Source organism: Salvia splendens, unplaced genomic scaffold (genome assembly GCF_004379255.2).
Source record: "Salvia splendens isolate huo1 unplaced genomic scaffold, SspV2 ctg1174, whole genome shotgun sequence".
Taxonomy (NCBI): Eukaryota; Viridiplantae; Streptophyta; class Magnoliopsida; order Lamiales; family Lamiaceae; genus Salvia; species Salvia splendens.
In genome coordinates, this window is record NW_024598727.1 from 1407 (window position 1) to 20251 (window position 18845).

General features: G+C 38.1%; 1 protein-coding gene across 2 annotated transcripts; it reads right to left on the bottom strand.

The window, feature by feature from the left end:
• Window positions 1–4410: 4410 nt before the first annotated feature.
• LOC121788895 (transcription factor JUNGBRUNNEN 1-like) lies at window positions 4411–5900 on the bottom strand. Of its 2 annotated transcripts, none has more exons than XM_042187490.1 (3): window positions 5534–5900; window positions 5200–5447; window positions 4411–4961 (listed from the first exon to the last, which is right to left on the bottom strand). In XM_042187490.1, the coding sequence occupies exons 1-3, from the start codon at window positions 5742–5744 to the stop codon at window positions 4620–4622; spliced, it is 801 nt and encodes a 266-aa protein (XP_042043424.1). In that variant the 5' UTR covers window positions 5745–5900; the 3' UTR covers window positions 4411–4619. The 2 variants fall into 2 exon arrangements, with proteins under 2 accessions (XP_042043424.1, XP_042043423.1); XM_042187489.1 differs by having other exon boundaries at window positions 5200–5453.
• Between the last annotated feature and the right edge of the window lie 12945 nt (window positions 5901–18845).

The window sequence follows — 18845 nt, forward strand, 5'->3', positions numbered from 1 at the left end:
CCGGCGGAATTCCCAAAAACACCTCCTGCCATATCATACGGACTTCCCACTGCACAGTGGCGGAATCCCCGCGGAATTCCCGACGGACTTCCCACAATAAAAAAAATTCACAAATTCACAAATTAAACAATTTCCGGAATTAAACAATTAACGGAATTAAAATTTCGACACAAATAGGAAAAAATCCATTAAAAAAGGAAAAGTACATTTCACCAAATTAAAAAATATATATTTCAATAATTTAAAACTACATCAACGACGACCCTCCGCTGCCATACTTCTTCAATAATATCTTTATGGAGTCGAACATGAGCTTGTTTTTGCGCATGTCGGCAAATGCAAGGACTCTATCGACTTCGTCATGGGGTATCCTCATGCGTACATTGCTAGTGGCCACGCCGTGGCTTAGACCCGCAGCATCAGCATCAGCATCCTCATTGGCCCAATCAGTCAGTGCTGGACCTTCATCTTCGACAATCATGTTGTGCATGATAATACATGCGTACATGATGTCGGCGATGTTGTCAATGTACCACAACCGTGTTGGACCCTTCACTGCCGCCCATCGAGCCTAGAGCACACCAAATGCCCACTCACATCCTTTGCGCGCTGCCTCCTGGCGACCCGCAAAATATATCTTCTTTTCATTGCTGGGCATCTGATTGTCTTCACAAAGACGGGGCAACATAGGGTATATCCCATCCGCCAAATAATAGCCCATGTGTGTTGTTGCCGTTGGCGACGAAGTTGACGGCCGGACGGACGCCCATGCACTGGTCGTTGAAAAGGGCGACCACTGGAGGACGTTGATGTCGTGTTCGGATCCGGCTACTCCAAAATAGGCATGCCAAATCCACAACCGGTAGTCAAGCTACCGCCTCAATGATCATCGTGGGATTCTTGGCCTGACACCAGTAGTGTACATCCCTTTACAGGCAGTGGGGCAGTTCTTCCATTCCCAGTGCATACAATCTATGCTGCCTAATATCCCCAGAAACCCGTGTTGATTCTCGTGCATAACCAGCAAAGCCTGACAATCTTTGGGGGTAGGCTTCCGAAGATACCTATCCCCGAATATCTCCCTAACGCCCTGACAAAAATACTTCAGGCACTCTCGGCAGTCGTCTCGCCGATGTGGAGGTACTTCGTCGAACATATCGGTCGCGCCTCCGTATGCCAGCCTTGCCTGATTGCGGCAGTGCACTTCTGAATCGGCGTGTGGCCGGGTTTACCAGCCGCCATCCTCCCGCCACCCTGAAATACCTGTATCGACGCTCCAAAGCGCCCACAATATGCAGAAAGAGCGAACGATGCATCAATAAACCGTCGCCGGAATAGGTTCTCCCCAAACCGTGGCTCCGGTGCAAAGTAATCCGCGTACAACCTATGGTGGGCAGCGAGGTGGTCTCGGGTACTATAGTGCGACGATGGATGGGTCGAGGCAACCGCGGGCGCCGAGGCCGCTTGTTCCTCCCTCTCTGCGGCCTCCCGCACACGTGCGTGAATCAGTCGCATCATGTGTTCATAATGTCCATCACTACCACTACCACTACCACTACCGGCCATTACAGATATATAAAAGAAATTTATAGAGAGAGAAACTTGTTAATACAAGTGGTGCGAATGAAATGTAGTTCAACGGGATGTATTTATAGAAATAAAAGAAAACATTTAATTCAATAAATGGGAATTCCACGCGGACGTCCGTGGGAGTCAACGCCATGGCGGACGTCCTCACGGAATTCCCCGCGGAATTCCGCGGAACGCTGCGGAACTGCGAATTCCTCGACAGAATTCCGTATCTGTGCATGCCACGCACAATGCCGGACGTCCGTCACGGAATTCCCTCACGCCGGTGGGAATTCCGCGGTGACGTCCGCCACTGCTGATGCTCTTAAGTGTCACATTTAATGTGGGCACGAGTTTTAAAAAATGTAAATAAAAGTGAGTTGAATAAGTTAGTGGGCTATGAGTCTCACTTATATATATTAGTTTTATAATAAATGTTAGTAGAATTGGTTGGTGGAATGTGGGGTCTACTTATCATTTATGGAAAAAGTGAAATGTGACTCTTATTGTGGGACAGACAGAAATAGCAAAATGTGACACTTAAAGTGGGACTGAGGTAGTAATTGATTTCCTTTTTTTTGTCCCATTACAAGTAATTAATTTTCATTTTAGCTGAAAGAAAATATCTTTGTCACTCCTAGTTTATCATCTCTCCTGTTTTATTATCTCCAACTTAACACAACAAATATAATTTTCTTTAATCCCGTGTCAAACGAAAATCAATCACATGCGGTGGGACGGGGAAATACTTCCCAAGCTAAAGGCCTTAGATTGAATTTCAGATGTATATATGTTTATTTGTTAAAATTCTGTCGAGAAATAATCTGATTCATTGATTTATAATTAAATAAGTAGGGTAATGATAAAATGCAAACTCATATTGTACAAACTTCAAACTATGATCTAGACCCTTATAAAATATGAATAAATGACAAAATAGTAGCAATAGAAAATGTCAAAACAGTGTCAACACAATATCAACACAGCATCAACCGTTGACACTGTGTTGACATTTATGTTGCTACTATTTTGTCACTTGTTGACATTTTTAACGGTCCAGATCATAGTTTGCCGTTTGTACCATATTTATTTGCATTTAAATACATTCCTAAATAAGTAATCAAAGTCCTGAAGATAAATTAAGTACTCCCTCCATCCTATAATAGGAGTCACTCTTTATTATAGGCACGTGTTTAAGAAATGTAAAGAATAGTGAATTGAAAAAGTTAGTGGAATATGAGATCCACTTTTTTGTATTAGTTTTATAATAAAATGTGAGTGAAGTGAGTTAGTAAAAGATGAGACTTAAATAATAATAATAATAATAATAATAATAATAATATTAATTATTATCCATTGATGTGACACGTGGAGTTACCGCATCCATGATATGGGATTGAATCCCCTGGCGTGCTTTAATCAGAAAGCTTTTACACGAAAGACATATACCTCGTTATGTAATAAGAGTCCTATTTAGTTATGATACAAGTTTTAAGAAAATGTAAAGAAAAACGAGTTGAATAAATTAATGGAATATGAGTCTCACTCATCTATATTAGTTTTATATTGAAATGTGAGGTGAATAAGTTGGTGGGTGTTGGGTCTATTTACCATTATGGTAAAAGTAAAATAAGACTCTTATTAAGGGACGAAGGAAATGGCAGGACTCTTATTCATGGACGGAGAGAGTATTCATTTTGCATGTTATGCTCTTTTTTTCTCTTATTTTTTATTTCATTTTTTATACTACTTCATCCGTTCTATAATAGATGTCACACTTTTTTTTAGTTTGTCTTATAAAAAATGTTACTACATTTCATTTAAAAAAAATTAAAATTCTCTCTCACATTAATATAAATATACTATTTTTTCTCTCCACTCAACACACAAAACATCTTATAAAATCTCGTGCCATTATCCAAGTGTGTAATCATTTATGGGACGAAGAAAGTAGTATTATTTTACATTTATACAGTACTAGAAATCATTGTTAAATTCAATTATAAAAATACTAATTGTGATTATCATTTCTAAAATACAATGTTCAGCTCAAATATATTTCAAATTGTATAGAAATATATATCCTGGTTAAATATTGATGAAACCATCAATTATATTTAATGATTAACTACAAAAGTGAAAATATTAAGGATAAATATTTTTGAGTTGACCATCTTATTTTAGAAATGATATCCATAATTGTTTTCTTAGTGTTTAAATTTTACAACGTATTTAGTATAAATATAAAATATATAAAAAGAAAAAATGATTAAAAAACACTATAAACAAAATATAAGAATATTCGTGCGCGGGATATGATTAGTTGATATCTTAAATTGATAACTGACAACTATGTCAACAACTTACGTATGGACGTCAACGTGAAGACATTTGTATGTCAACTAAATGTAGTTGATATATATGTGTACGTATATCAACTACATTTAATTGAAATACAAATGTTTTCGTGTTAATATCTATAACGTAGATTATTGACATAGTATTAATTTAAGATGTCAACGTAAACAGGACCCTATCATGGGTTTAAATATATTTGAGCTCACCATTTTACTTAGAAATCACTGTTAAAATTTGCATAATTGAACTAAAAATTCAACAATGTTTGTTAATATATAAATACTTCATAGAAAGAATGAAAAAGAGAAATAAGAGATGAAAAGAAATGAACATATCATGTGTTTAATGCCCAAATTTCTGCGTTTAAGAAATTGCATATGCTATTGTGCTTTGAAATACAAGTTGCTCACATTCCTTTTTAATTTGTTCATTTCATTTTTCTTTATATTCCGTGAGTTAATTAAATTAGAACACATAATAATGTTAAACATGAAAACCTGATCTGTAGGATATGCTAGAGTGAGATACATAACTGAAGTCTGAAAAGCATGTAGTAGTAATATGTAACAGCAAACCTGCTTTGACAAAACTATTACTTCCTATACATGGTGTCTCTCTCTGCCACTTCCTTCTTAAATATTCCAATCTAGTTATATACTAGTAGATGATAATCAACTCATAAACAGTAAGGATTAGTAGGAGTAGGAGCAACAGCAACAGCAGCAGCCAGCGCAATCGACCATGGATCGAAGATCTTCCCAATCCGCGTGTTTCAAAAACTCATTGATGTCACCGTACATGCTATAGCTCGAAGAAGATTGCTGCTGCTGCTGAAGATTCTCCACACTGGTTTCAGTTGATACTTCTTGCTTCTTCACAAGCGGAGCTGTGAAGCTGATGTAGCTCCGCCCGTGCTGATCCTCGCTCGCGGCTACAGTTGTCACTCTCTTCGCTGCCGCCATATCCTTCCAGTCGGGCACGTACTTCCTGTTGGAGGCGCTTCGCTTCAGTATTCGGCATAGAGTCCACACTTCCTGCATATACAAAAACCAAATTAACATATATTAGTTGGTGACAGTCAGTTTGTTAATAGTAGTAACATATTATATTGTTACAATAATATTTATCTAGAATTAAATTTATCATGGCAGTAAGGATGAGATGGTTAATCTAATTTTGGCAGGCAGACCAAGATATATATTGTCACGACCAAGCTTATAAGAAAAATGAAACCAAACAAGAGATATATAGATTAGTCATGAGTGGGCTTACTGGTTCCTGTTGGGTGGTGGCGGGGAGGCGGAACTCGTGCATCATCCAGTCGGTCTTGGTGCCCTTGCCGGCTGAGCCGCGGTAGTAGACGAGGGACTTCTTTAGACCAATGCAGTCGCGGTCGGAGGAGTAGATGGGGCGGTCGATCCCTGTGGCCTTCCAGAACCCTGATCGACCCACCCTGTTTGGCCTCATGCTGTTCTTGTATTTCTTCCCTCTTCTGCAGAAGAAGTAGCACTCTCTCCCCCCTGTGGCTAATTATCATCGTATCTGTTATATTATTATAACCAAAACGACTACGTATTATCATATGAAATTAATCTAACATATATACTTGGAAGATCCCATGGGTCGAATTTGTAGATGTCGACTTGGTTGATGAGGTCGAGGCGGATGGGCCGCTTTTCGACCTTGCGTCGCAGATAGAAACCAACTAGCTCTTCGTCTGTGGGGTGAAACCGGAAACCCGGAAGCTGGGCATCTTCATCGTCTTCCTCTTCCTCTTCCTCTGAGATTGTGTTGCTCACGTTTTCCTCTTCCATCATGGATAATACCACCGGAAACTTTTACTACTACTTTATTTTCCACATATCATACGTGTATATGTAGTAGCTAGCAATTAATCAATCACCATTTTCTTTTGCTTGAACTTTCTGTGTGAAACCACTTCGTACTTGATAGAAAAAGGAACATTCTCAGCAATATAGATAATAATAATAATATAGAGATAGACAAGTTTGTGTAGTGAGATGTGTGGGCGTATATACAATATTTAATTTGGTCAAGTCACGAATGTTGACTTGTCGCATCATTGGTCCTGATTTTTTTTATTATGGACGATGGTCGATGGAAACGGTCTTTAATTTCTAATGAAATCACCATCAACACTATTTTGGTTTTATATTTCCATAGGAAGCAGTGTTAATTTTTAAACGAGACAGTGTTTTCTATTAGATCAAAATCAAATAACATCAATATCCAGTTTGGTGCTACTAATTCAACATACTGCCAACGTGCAGTGACATTAGGGAAACTCCAAGTTTAATTTCCATTTTCCACTTGGAAAAGTTAGGCGAATAATAGAAGGATTTTTTTAAATTTAACTTCATATATACTATATGAAGGAGGAAATTACAACTGAGGTCAAGAGAACTCGAACTCGACACCTCATACAATAATGTCTAAGCTCCTTGCAGCTAGGACAAAGGCTCTGTACGAATAATAGAAGGATCTTACCTTCTAACTAAGTTCTATATCACACCATTCCAAAGTAGGAGTACTATTGTTGTACCATCACTAAAATATAGAAATAAAATTAAGGACAGTATAATTCTTATAGTATATTTGATTTTATTTAAAAATATTTTGAAATTGATATCCAACCCAAAATTCACACCCCTCCATTATTTTTAGTCATCAGCTCCAAACTTAATTTAACAAATATTATTTAATGCTATAACACTTTCGTATACATGTGATGAACAAATTCGAATGCGAAACTCTAATTATGTCGCAAGACTATTTCATTTTCGTTTACATGAAATTTATGTCGCATGACTATTTTATACTCCCTCCGTCTCGGGCTACTCGCTCCTTTCCTTTTCGGCACGGAGATTAAGGAATGAGTGTATAGGAAAGTAAAAAATGAGGCTGTAGGTGAAATTTTTTACTAAAAATGGAAAGAGTACAAGTAACTTGGGACGCCCAAAAAGAAAATAAGTGCGAGTAGTGCGGGACGGAGGGAGTATTATTTTATAATAATGTGAATAAATCGACCGCCAGTGCATGAGCTAGCTAGGAAAAATCCCCAAGTCGGTCATAGCTAGATTGCTAGTGTGATTCCATTAATTATGTTGACATCGATATCACATGCGATTTTGATTTTTCAAGTTAAATAGTAGTATTATGTTTTGTTTATCTAAACTAACCTTCAGCATTAAATAAATTATAGACAACATACGAATATTCTAGTTTATGTATTTATGTGATTGAGATATAAAATTTGAATTCCAAACCTAATATTAAGATATTACCTAATTACGCTACTTTGATTGTTGGAGATAATACATATTAATAAAATGAAAAAATATGTGTACGCATGTATATTGTGTATTTTAGAATATAGCATGAACTTGGCTTTCTCATTTGTTCTGTATTATGTAGAGCACAAGTTGCAGGATTGATATCATCAAAAAATCAAGATTCGAAAATAATTTGACTGGTTCACAAATAAATTTTATTTTATTTTTTACATTTGCACATTATTTTAGACTTTAGTACGTTTACCTTTGAAATGAAAATTGACAATACCACTTTAATTGTACTATAGCTCGAGACAACTATTACAAACTAAAGTTACAAATCATGTTATCAAGCAATCTTCGACTTGAACATAGATGTTATAAACTCGAACGTTGTTCTACTATAGGTGGGTATTTTGTAAATATTGTGTAATATATAGTATATGATTAATCAGAAAATTTCACCACCACTTTATGTCCAGTCGAACGCATCTATGCTTACTAAAATATTTAATTCATTGCATCTAGAACTACTGAAACGGCGAGAATTTATCAAACATTAAAAAATACATATTGATATTGGTTTAGTTCTGGAAGTTAGCCACCCATTTTTCCTAATACCACAGCGTATATGTTTGACCTAGTTCAAATAATACATAGAAACATCGATCCTAAGAAAAACAGTATAGTAGGAATAGGAATCGGAAATTTAAAACTGTAACAACGACAATGTCAATAATTTATGATTGTTCGATGTGATGATTTTTCTGAACAAGATTCCCATAAGCCTAATCAATGGCGGATCCAGGAATTCATATTCGTGGGGTCGGATCAAACAAGACAGTAATATAATATTTAAATATTATTTTATTAATAAAAATATTAAATTTTAAATAAAACTATGTTATATTGTACACGAAAGTTGACTCCAACAAAATGACTTGAAATTATTTCATTAAAAATTATTCGCGATAGTTTGAATAGATTTAACAAAATTACTAATAGTCGAGATATATTCAATCTTTTCATATATCACTTATTAATGTGGTCTATAGGATAAATATTACTACTTCCTACGTCCCCTAAAAATATAACTTTTTATATTAAGAATTTTTAACACACTTTTCTTTTTATCTTTTCTTACTTTATCAATTTTGCATTAAGACTATCATGCCGTTTCAAAAGTTTCTATTTTTAGGAGACGGAGGGAGTATAATAAAATGAATAATCAAAAGCAAAAGTAATTAAATTAGAGAAAAAAAATTATGAATAAGAGAACAAAATATGGAATACAGATTATAATAATTATTGATTAGTCCACAACGGTGGTGTTTGGTTTCCAAGATAAAATAGTACCAAGATATAATATAGGATCGAGTTGCGAGATTATTTTAGTCATATGAGGTTAGCTAAAACTAATTATTCCATGATTATTCATCCAGGATTGAGTTGTGAGATTGAATCTCTTGAACCAAACACACTAAATTTAATCACGAATACAATCTTGCAAACCGAAACCCCCAAAGTGAAAAGAATGAAAATAATAATAGTCTCATTATAGAAAAGTGAGTTAAAGGTTATCAATATTAGTGTTGAAACTTGAAACTTATACAGCGTTTTTGTTCAACTTCAATTATTATGAAACCTTGAATTAATGTTGGAATTTCTGTTAAAATACAAGGTGAAAAATGGGTTAGGCTATAACTTAATCAGTAATAAAATAAGATGATCCAGTTTATAATGCCCAACTAATAAAAAATTAATAGGAAATTAAACTCCAGTTCACAGCAAGAAGCAGGCCGTCGTCGGATGGGTGTTGAGGATGGGGTCGAAGGTGCGGAGACTATGGGGTCGGCGGGCGATGGAGGGCGTCTCCCGGCGATTCTCCACGGCTGGCGGTGGGGTCGGCCGACCCCGCCCGACCCCGCCTAGATCCGCCGCTGATTCTAATATTAATACTCCAAACATTTTTTTTAAAAGTAAAATGTAGTTTGTTAATTTCACTGTAATTAATGTAGTAACGTTTTACATTAAATAAATAAAATTTCAACCATATCACTGATCAGATTTATTGTGAATGTTCTTCTTGATTGATAAATGTAGTCCCTAGATTCAAATTCCAGAGGTAACAACTTTTTTTCATATTTTTGTACAATTATTTCAATGACGAATTCAATAACATCATACTACAATTATTTCAATTGAATTTTCTTAACGTATAGATATTTTTTACTTTGTGCATACTCAACTAAGACTATATGAATATTTCTTCCAAATATTGTGAATATTAATTAATATTTAGCTATCATGAATGATTATGATGGAACATACAATAATTGATGTACATATTCATTTCAAGTATGATCATGGAAAATGGTTATGTCGATATGAAATACTACCTTACTAATTAATACAGTAATATAATTTTAATAATACTATTCATTACGGAAATGGGATAATTTGTCCTACTATATCCTTTAGATATTTATAAAATAAGTATGACTAATTTTCAATCTACAAACATTCATGATTTAGAGCATCTCCAGTGGTCCGCGGACAAGCAATAGCCCAGCCATGTCACATCAGCAGCACTAAATTCCTCCTACCACATCAGCTGGACAAACAACTGGACAAGCAATAGCCCAACCATAGCCTTGCCACATCATCAGCACTAAAAACAAATAATTAAACAATCATACAAAATACGGAATTAAATTTACGACACATATACGGGAAAATTCTCTAATAATATTAAATTTTTAAAAATACATTAATTAAAAAAAAGTAAAAAAAAAATTACATTACTTTAAAAAAAATCCTAATCCACGCACGGGCACACCCCTTCTGGCGCCGCCTCACTTCTCGCCGACGTCGCCGCTATCCGGGACCCCCAAACCTGCGACATCTAAGCCTGCGTCAGAGCCCCCCACCTGTGCCGCGCCGGGATTCAAATCCTGTCACATACTCACGAGCACGGCGTGAAAAAAACTCTTCTCCCCGGGGTCAGTTGCATTCTTCCATTGATCTATGACCTTGATCATCTGAGCCCGCGCTTGTTGACGCGCCAAGAAGACGAGGTCGGCTGTCGAGCTGCCAACAGGGGGGGATGCCGACTGGACCTCCTGGGACCTCTGGCGAGGGTGTTGCGCCCGTCTTTGACCAACCGGGCGAGTGCGGCGAGTAAATGAGGGAGGGGACGGGGTCTCCTGAGCATCTTCGGGGAGGTCGTGGGAATCACCACTGCTACCTCCGGCGTAATCACCTGAATAGTTCAGGCGCTGTTTCTTCGGCCAGCCCGCGTCGACACCTGCCCGAAACTTCTCAGAGTCCATTAGCACCTCGTAGCAGTTCCAGTAGGTGAAGTCCTTGTAAAGCCCGGGCAGGGGGAACTCTTTCTCCGCTAGCCTCCTGCAGTCGTCGTCAGTTTGGCCGCTGGACTTCATTCGGAGGGCGTTGGTGTACAAGCCCGAAAATCGGGACACCCGAGACCGGATTCGGTCCCACCCCTTCCGGCACTCCTCCCCGCTGCGTGGCCTCCCCTCTGGGCAAATGCCTTGTAGGTTGCTGCTATTTTAGCCCACAAGTTAACGATCCTCTGATTGTTCGATGCGAGAGGGTCATCGCAAACACTCGAAAATGTCGTGCAAATCACGTATATATAGTGTTTCGAAAAAAAAAATTTGGCTCGCTGGTTCCTCGCCGATCGGGAGGCTGCAATAGCGGCGAGCCGATCGGCGAGAGAATCGGCGAGCGCACGGGAATCGGCGTGCCCTCGCCGAAATTCTTGCCAATTTGGCGCTCGCCGGCTGCAATAGTTCGGCGAGCGCCAAAAATCGGCGAGCCGCTCGCTCACCGACCACTGGAGATGCTCTTATGACTGTATAAATTAGTCTATTTCCATTTTCCAAGAAGTGTAGACTAAAGACGCAATTACATGAAAACCATACATCCTAATCCTCGTGCCAAGACTATTTCCCCCAAGTCGAAAATCCCATACAAAACAGTTCTAATATTTATGGTCTTTATTTTTAAACAGACACTAAATTCAGTGGAAACATAATAAATGGACAGTTCAAAGTCTCTCCAGTCAATGCACCAAGATACGAAATAGTATGATTTTACATTATACTAATTTCTATCTGATATATGATCGAGTTAGATTTGAATTTTTAGCATATATACAAATCAGTTTCATGTATCCATGTTTCTACGTCAAACGTCAAGGTGACACATTGTTTCTAGCTCATTTTGTCTTTTCATACAGCACTTACCATTAGGCCTGGGGATTCGGTCAGTTCGGTTCCGACCGAACCGATTTGTCGGTTAACCAACTCACTTTTTTCCGAAACCGAACCCTTAGTCGGTTCGGTTTCTCAAGGAACCGATCGGATCAGACCTACAGGTTTTTCGGTTCCACCGAAGGAACCGAAATCAATTGCAGTCGGAGAAGCGGAGCAGCAGTGGTAGCGGTTGGCGTAGCAGCAGCAGAGAAGAGTGGCTAGGAGGAGAGAGAAACGGCGGTCAGAGAAGCAGTCGGTCGGTGCAGCAACCACGTCGGAACAACAGCCACCGAGAACAGTGGCAAGGAGGAGAGAGCAATGGCGGTAGGTGCAGCAGCCGCATTGGATATTCTTAAAGATGGTAATCGAGAGAGGCGAGATTCATAGGGCAATGCATATTGGAAAAGCTTTGAGAGTAGAAGATGGTTTTTTGTATTCCTTTATATTTTACAATGTAATTCAACACATCATTATATAGGTGTGTGTTAGAAAATGAGATACAAACTTGCCGGGCGAAAATTACACGGAAAATAAAACAATGAAGATTACACTGAAACAACTAAAAATTACACGGAAAAAGCTGTGGAAAGCGGTAAGCCGAGTCGAGGAGTCCTCTTTTCGCAAGACGAGATACGCCCCGCTAGTGCTCTCGGTTTGGCGTGTCGTCCCCAAAGATACAACGGCTTTGTCTCTGAAGTAGCAGCACCGCTAGCAGCAGAGCTCCGGCCAACGGGAGTAAGGCGGGGGCAGAGCTTTGATGGGAAGATTATGCAGAGAGGGAGAGAGCGTGTATGCAAGAATGCTTGTGTATGTTCTATCGTGAATGCAATGGATGCATGTCTATTTATAGGCCAAGTCCACCCGCAGGGGTATTGATGGAGTCAACAACCATTATGTGTGCCATGAAGACTTGACTGTAACCGCCGGGGGTCATTGACTGGTGCACTAGCCATTGAGAGCTGAAGAGACACGACGCACCTGGACATGCTACACGACGGGATACACCATGGACCGTCGGGGTCCATCGAGGACCTTTTATCTCCCATTATGCGTCGGGGTCAAGCGGGGACCTTTTGTCTACCGTTATGTGTCGGGGTCTAGCGGGAACATGACGTGGACCAGACCCGTCGGGGATAGCGTGGAGTTTGGGGTGGTCTAAAAAGAATAAACAGGGCTTGAACCACGCTCAACGACCAGCTCCAAAGAACAACCCAAAGACCACCCAAAGACCAATTGCCAAGGCACAAGGCACACGACACCCGGCACCCGGTGCACGGGTCACGGTGCGCAACTCGCGGCGCGCGTGTGCGTGCATGTGGGCTTTGTCACCCGTCTTGTTCCACGATAATTATTACACATAATAATTCATCTTATTAAATACTTCATCAAAGAAGTTTATCATCCCCGATGTGGGATAATTAACACTTAGTTAATTAATCCCTTAGTTTTTTCCATAGCTCATTTTTAGCTTTATTGTGACCAACTTTAATATATTATTTCTCACTCACCGGGAATCGGATTTGAGAAATGAATATACTACGGTCATCTACTCGGAACGTAGATCATGGCTATTGCATTTAATTTCACAAAATTAAATGTCTTATAATATTTATTATTAGTCAAAGTCGTTTGACCAAGCACGATTCCAACAATCCCCACATGAGTGGAAATTGCCAAATGCATATGTATGCAGGCACAAGCTCAACCCTCAAGAGGTATGTAAGCATAATGATAGGTAGTTTTTGGCTTTAAACCATTCATAGTCAACACCATCGGATACACATGCGGACTAGTAGCGCGATGCTTTGAACTATTCCTCCACGGCGTGCACCGAGACAATGATGTTAACACTTAAACACCTCAACCTCATCCGATCTCACGTTTTGTGTCCATTTCAGGACTTGGACACCACTTTGGATTCATAAGTGTATTGTTTGAAGCGGCCCCACTTCACACTTACATAGGTGATTCCTCGTTAAGTATCTTGCCATACTCGGTCTCCTTGAGAACTTCATCTCAACGAGATCCTTTAGGGATCATTAAAAGTCATAGACTTAACCTCACCACTAGGCAAGTTTTTTCAACACTCTATTACTCTCTAGGGAATAGATGTAGATGAGTGTTCACGCGAATTCTCATAGCTTAGTTTTCCCATTGAACCATGTTCATGGGATCTCCAGTCATCATGGTTGGGTTACCACTATGACAATTCTTTAGTTTGTGGATTTCAAACTCATTCCCTCTAGCAATTTATTCATTTGATCACGATTTAACCCTTTGGTTAGCGGATCCGCTAGATTATCCAATGACTTCACGTAGTCAATTGTAATCACCCATGTTGTGATCAAATATCTCACGGTATTATGTCGTCGACGAATGTGTCGAGACTTACCATTGTACAAGCCACTGTTTGCCCTTCCAATAGCGGCTTGGCTATCACAGTGAATTAACACTAGAGGCACGGGCTTTGACCAACATGGAATATCTTCAAGGAAGTTTTTAAGCCATTCGGCTTCTTCCGCAGCTTTATCTAAAGCTATGAATTCAGATTCCATGGTGGATCGGGCTATACATGTCTGTTTCATGGATTTTCACGAGACAACACCACCCCCGATGGTAAAGACATATCCACTTGTCGAAAGTGAGTCTTTGTTATCGGATATCTAGTTTGCATCGCAGTACCCTTCAAGTACCGGGGGTATCTCAAAAAGTGTAGCCCATGATTTTGAGTATACTCGAGATACCTCAAAACTTATACAATAGCTTTCCAATGCTCTTTGCTTGGATTGCTCGTATAACGACTCAATTTTTTCACGGCGCAAGCAATATCAGGTCGAGTGCAATTAGTAAGATACATAATGCATCCAATGACCCATGCATAATCTTCTTGTGCAACGGGCTCACCCCTGTTCTTGCTCAAGTGAACATTGAGCTCTATATGCGTTTTAGCCGGGATGCCATCATATGCGTTGAACCTCTTTAATACTTTCTCAACATAATGAGATTGTGTTACGGTGATTCCTTCGGATGTTCTTAGAATTTTAATTCCAAGAATTACATAGGCTAGACCCATATCCTTCATGTCGAAGTATCTCTATAACATGGCTTTCGTGTCGTTAATCACTTGAGTGTTACTACCGCTCATTAACATATCATCAACATAGAGACACACTATAACGCATCCATTATCAATGTTCTTAATGTAGACACATTTGTCACATTCGTTGATTTTAAATCCATTTGATAACATCACGTTATCAAATTTTAAGTGCCACTGCAACGGCGCTTGTTTCAATCCATAGAGGGATTTAACCAGTTTGCATACTTTTTTCTCTTGTCCAGGTACTACAAAACCTTAAGGTTGTTCCATATAGATTTCATCTTCAAGGTCACCATTTAAAAATGCAGTCTTAACATCCATTTGATGAATCTCAAGATTGTGTACTGCAGCAATCGCGAGAAACTCTCGTATTGATGTAATCCTCGTTACAGGTGAGTAGGTATCGAAGAATTGTACCCTTCCTTTTTGTTTAAAGCCTTTAACTACCAGTCTAACTTTGTACTTGTCCACTGTTCCATCGGCCTTAAACTTTCTTTTAAGGACCCATTTGCATCCTAAAGGTTTAGTACATTCAAGTAGATCAACCAACACCCACGTGTGGTTTAGCAAAATTGAATCAATTTCGCTTTGAACAACTTCTCTCCAATGCAACCGTCTGGGCCAGCAAAGGCTACTTTTATCGATGTTGGTTCTTCATCCAACATAAATGCAATATAGTCAGGACCAAATGTCCTTGGTGTTCTGACCCTGCTACCACGTCTTGGTACCGCATCGTTTGGATCAGGCCTTGTTCGCTTGCGCAATTCTGGCTCTTCATCCACTGATTTAGAACTAGTGGTTTCATCCTCAATTCTCATCTCAGAATTGGGTGCAATATTTTCCTTGTCTTTGCGAGGAAATATATTTTCAAAAAATACAGCATTTCTTGACTCGATTGTTGTTCCCACGGTCACAGTCGATATTTCAGACTTGTGGACAACAAATCGATATGCACTACTATTAAGTGCATACCCAATGAAGATGCAGTCAACTGTTTTAGGACCGATTGTAACTTGTTTGGGAGGAGGAACCATCACCTTTGCCAAACACCCCCACACTTTGAGGTATTTGTAGGATGACTTCCTTCCCTTCCACAACTCATAAGGAGTAACGTCCTTACCTTTGCGTGGGATTTTGTTTAGGATGTAGTTGGCTGTCAAAACAGCTTCCCCCCACATGTTCTGGGGCATCCCGAACTGATCAGTAACACATTCATCATCTCTTTGAGAGTTCGATTCTTGCGTTCTGCGACACCATTAGATTGTGGTGAATATGATGCAGTCGTTTGATGAATTATACCACCTGCGTTGCATAATTCCTCAAACGGGGCTACGTATTCACCTTCTCTATCACTTCGAATCATTTTGATTTTACATCCAAATTGATTCTCGACTTCGTTCTTATAATTTTTGAACGCTTCTATTGCTTCGTCTTTACTTCTTAAAAGATAGACATAACAATATCTTGTGCAATCATCTATGAATGTGATAAAGTATTTTTTTACCACCTCTCATTTGCACCAATTTTAAGTCACATACGTCCGTGTGAATTAATTCAAGGGGTTTCGTGTTCCGTTCAACCGAATGAAACGGTAACTTAGTCATTTTCGCCTCAAGACAAGTTTCACATTTGTTTTGAGTTTCTACTTCATTTGCCTTTAGTAAATCTAAACTTAATAATCTTTTAGGCCATGTTTGGTTGCCAGGATTCTGTCTGGGAAAGTAATCTGATTCCTTAAATTTTAAATTCATGTGTTTGTTTCCGTTTTTAATCAAACTGGGAAAGTAATCAAAATCCTGAAACAAGGAAAGTTAGTACAACTTTCCAGGATTCTGAATCCTAACTTTTCTTAGGTATTCTTTTTCGCAGTTTTAGGATTCTTACATATTTAATGCAATATAGTACAGTTTTTATTATTATTATTATTATTATTATTATTATTATTATTATTATTATTATTATTATTATTATTATTATTATTATTATTATTATTATTATTATTATTATTATTATTATTGTTGTTGTTGTTATTATTATCATCATCATCATCATCATCATCATCATCATCATCATCATTATTTTTGGAGGATTATCAGATTCAGAATCTGACATTTTCGTTGGTTGTGTTTTGCAGGTTTCAAAGGGTCGGGGAAGGTATTTGAGACTGTGATGATATTTTTCTGAGTCTCAAGCCCAAATAAACCCGCTCTAATACCATCTTAAAGATGGTAATCGAGAGAGGCGAGATTCATAGGGCAATGCATATTGGAAAAGCTTTGATAGTTGAAGATGGTTTTTGTATTCCTTGCATATTTTACAATGTAATTCAACACCTCATTATATAAGTGTGGGTATAGTCTATCTATGGAAAATACAATCAATTGTAATCAATCTATTCTAGGAAAATAATACAATCAATTATTCTCTAATTATTCTTCAATCTTCTCTCCATTTGATATGCTTTGATAGATATCAACAACAAAGAAGAGTGACGAGGAGGAGAGTGCAATGGCGGTCAAAGAACCAACGGCGGTCGGCGCAGCAGTCGCGTCGAAACAGCAGCAACAGAGAAGAAGGGAGAGGAGAAAACAACAACAGTTCTTTTTTTTTTAGAAAGAGCAACCGTTCTTCTTAGTTAACGACTTAGAGTTTAGGGTTTAGGGTAAGGTTCGGTCCTCGGTTAACTGAGAACCTGGAACTGTTTCCCCACCCCTGCTTACCATACGTATCTAATTTGTAGACGTGATAATAAATAGGCGTAGATGCAAATATGCATTATTGTGCATAAATATACGCTTGTTCGAAATCGATTCATTTAAACTTGTACAGGTTTTTACGTATTATTGTGCATAAAAAATCATCACCCCCAACGTAATAAATTTCAACTATATTACTTTATCCTTTGTTATATACTATGACGAATTTGTTTTAGTATGTACTAGTATTTTTTATGTTTTGTGCACTTGAGTTCATTCCTAGTGATTTGGTCGTTTCCGAATTTTATTTGGATTGTGTTAAGATTGGAAATGAGTTTGTTTTTGAAAGATTTTTGATCTGAATAGCCTCCATAGAAATTAGCTCAAAACTCGGTAGATTAGGGTTAAAGTTAAAAAAATTTAACCAGACGTCTGCACCCACATAGTCCGAAAATTCGAGTGGATTAGCCCGAACTTGAACAGATGAACCCGATTGACATCCCTGTTAATAAGAATACGAAAATTGTTTGTACATGGTCATACAAGTAAGCAACATGTTATCAAACTTTTCTTCTTTTATGAGCTCACCTCCATCTTTACTTTCATTAAATCAAATTAAAATAATTTTATTTTATTTGAACTAGTCTTTGCAATTTTATTTTGACATTTTGCTCCTTGTAAAAAATTATTAATAGCAATCAAAACTATCAACAACAAATTTGCACCCTTTTTACGGTAACAAACCTTTTCATTAATAGAGTAACAAACATGCAAACAAAATAGTTGCACACAAGAATGTTGAAAAGAATAAGTCGTACTCAACATCATTCCATCAAACAAATTCCCTATGATTTAATATAATCAAACCTCTGTCTCTTGTATTTGCAAGCAACTCGAATAAATCCCGTGGATCTACCTAGCTTGTCTACTTCTAGTAATTCTACGTTGAAACATAGCATTAGTTTTATGATTGGTTTTAGCACACGCCATTGAGAGCAATAATCTAAAATACACTACAGCCGGCAAAAAAAATTATCCTAAGTCTCGTACCAAATTAATATCAGCATTGTCTCCTACATCATCGACGTATAACAAGTCCGGTCAACGTGAAGAGGACCGATTCCAGACTCCATACCCGGTCCACGAGCAGCAGATATGTTCAAAAATCAAAAGAAGCACAACTCATTGCCTAAAATGACTTATTCCAAGATGTTCTCGTTTATTATGGAGACTTAATCTATAACATGGATAAAAGTATTCTGAATAAACAAATTGCACATAGTTGATCATATACAATGAATTGATTATAATCAACAAACATAGGAAACGATCCTGTTTCAGGCAATATTCAAGTTCAACTACAATCTAATACTCCTTTCGTCCACGAAAAATAGTCACATTTTGTCATTTTGGGATATTCGCAAAATATATTGGGATGTACGTAAAATATAGTCTCATTTCTAAAAATGAAAAGTTTATTTTCCATACTTTATCCACCTTTTCTCCTTTTTTGCTCATACTTTATCTACTTTTTCTCTACTCTACCTAC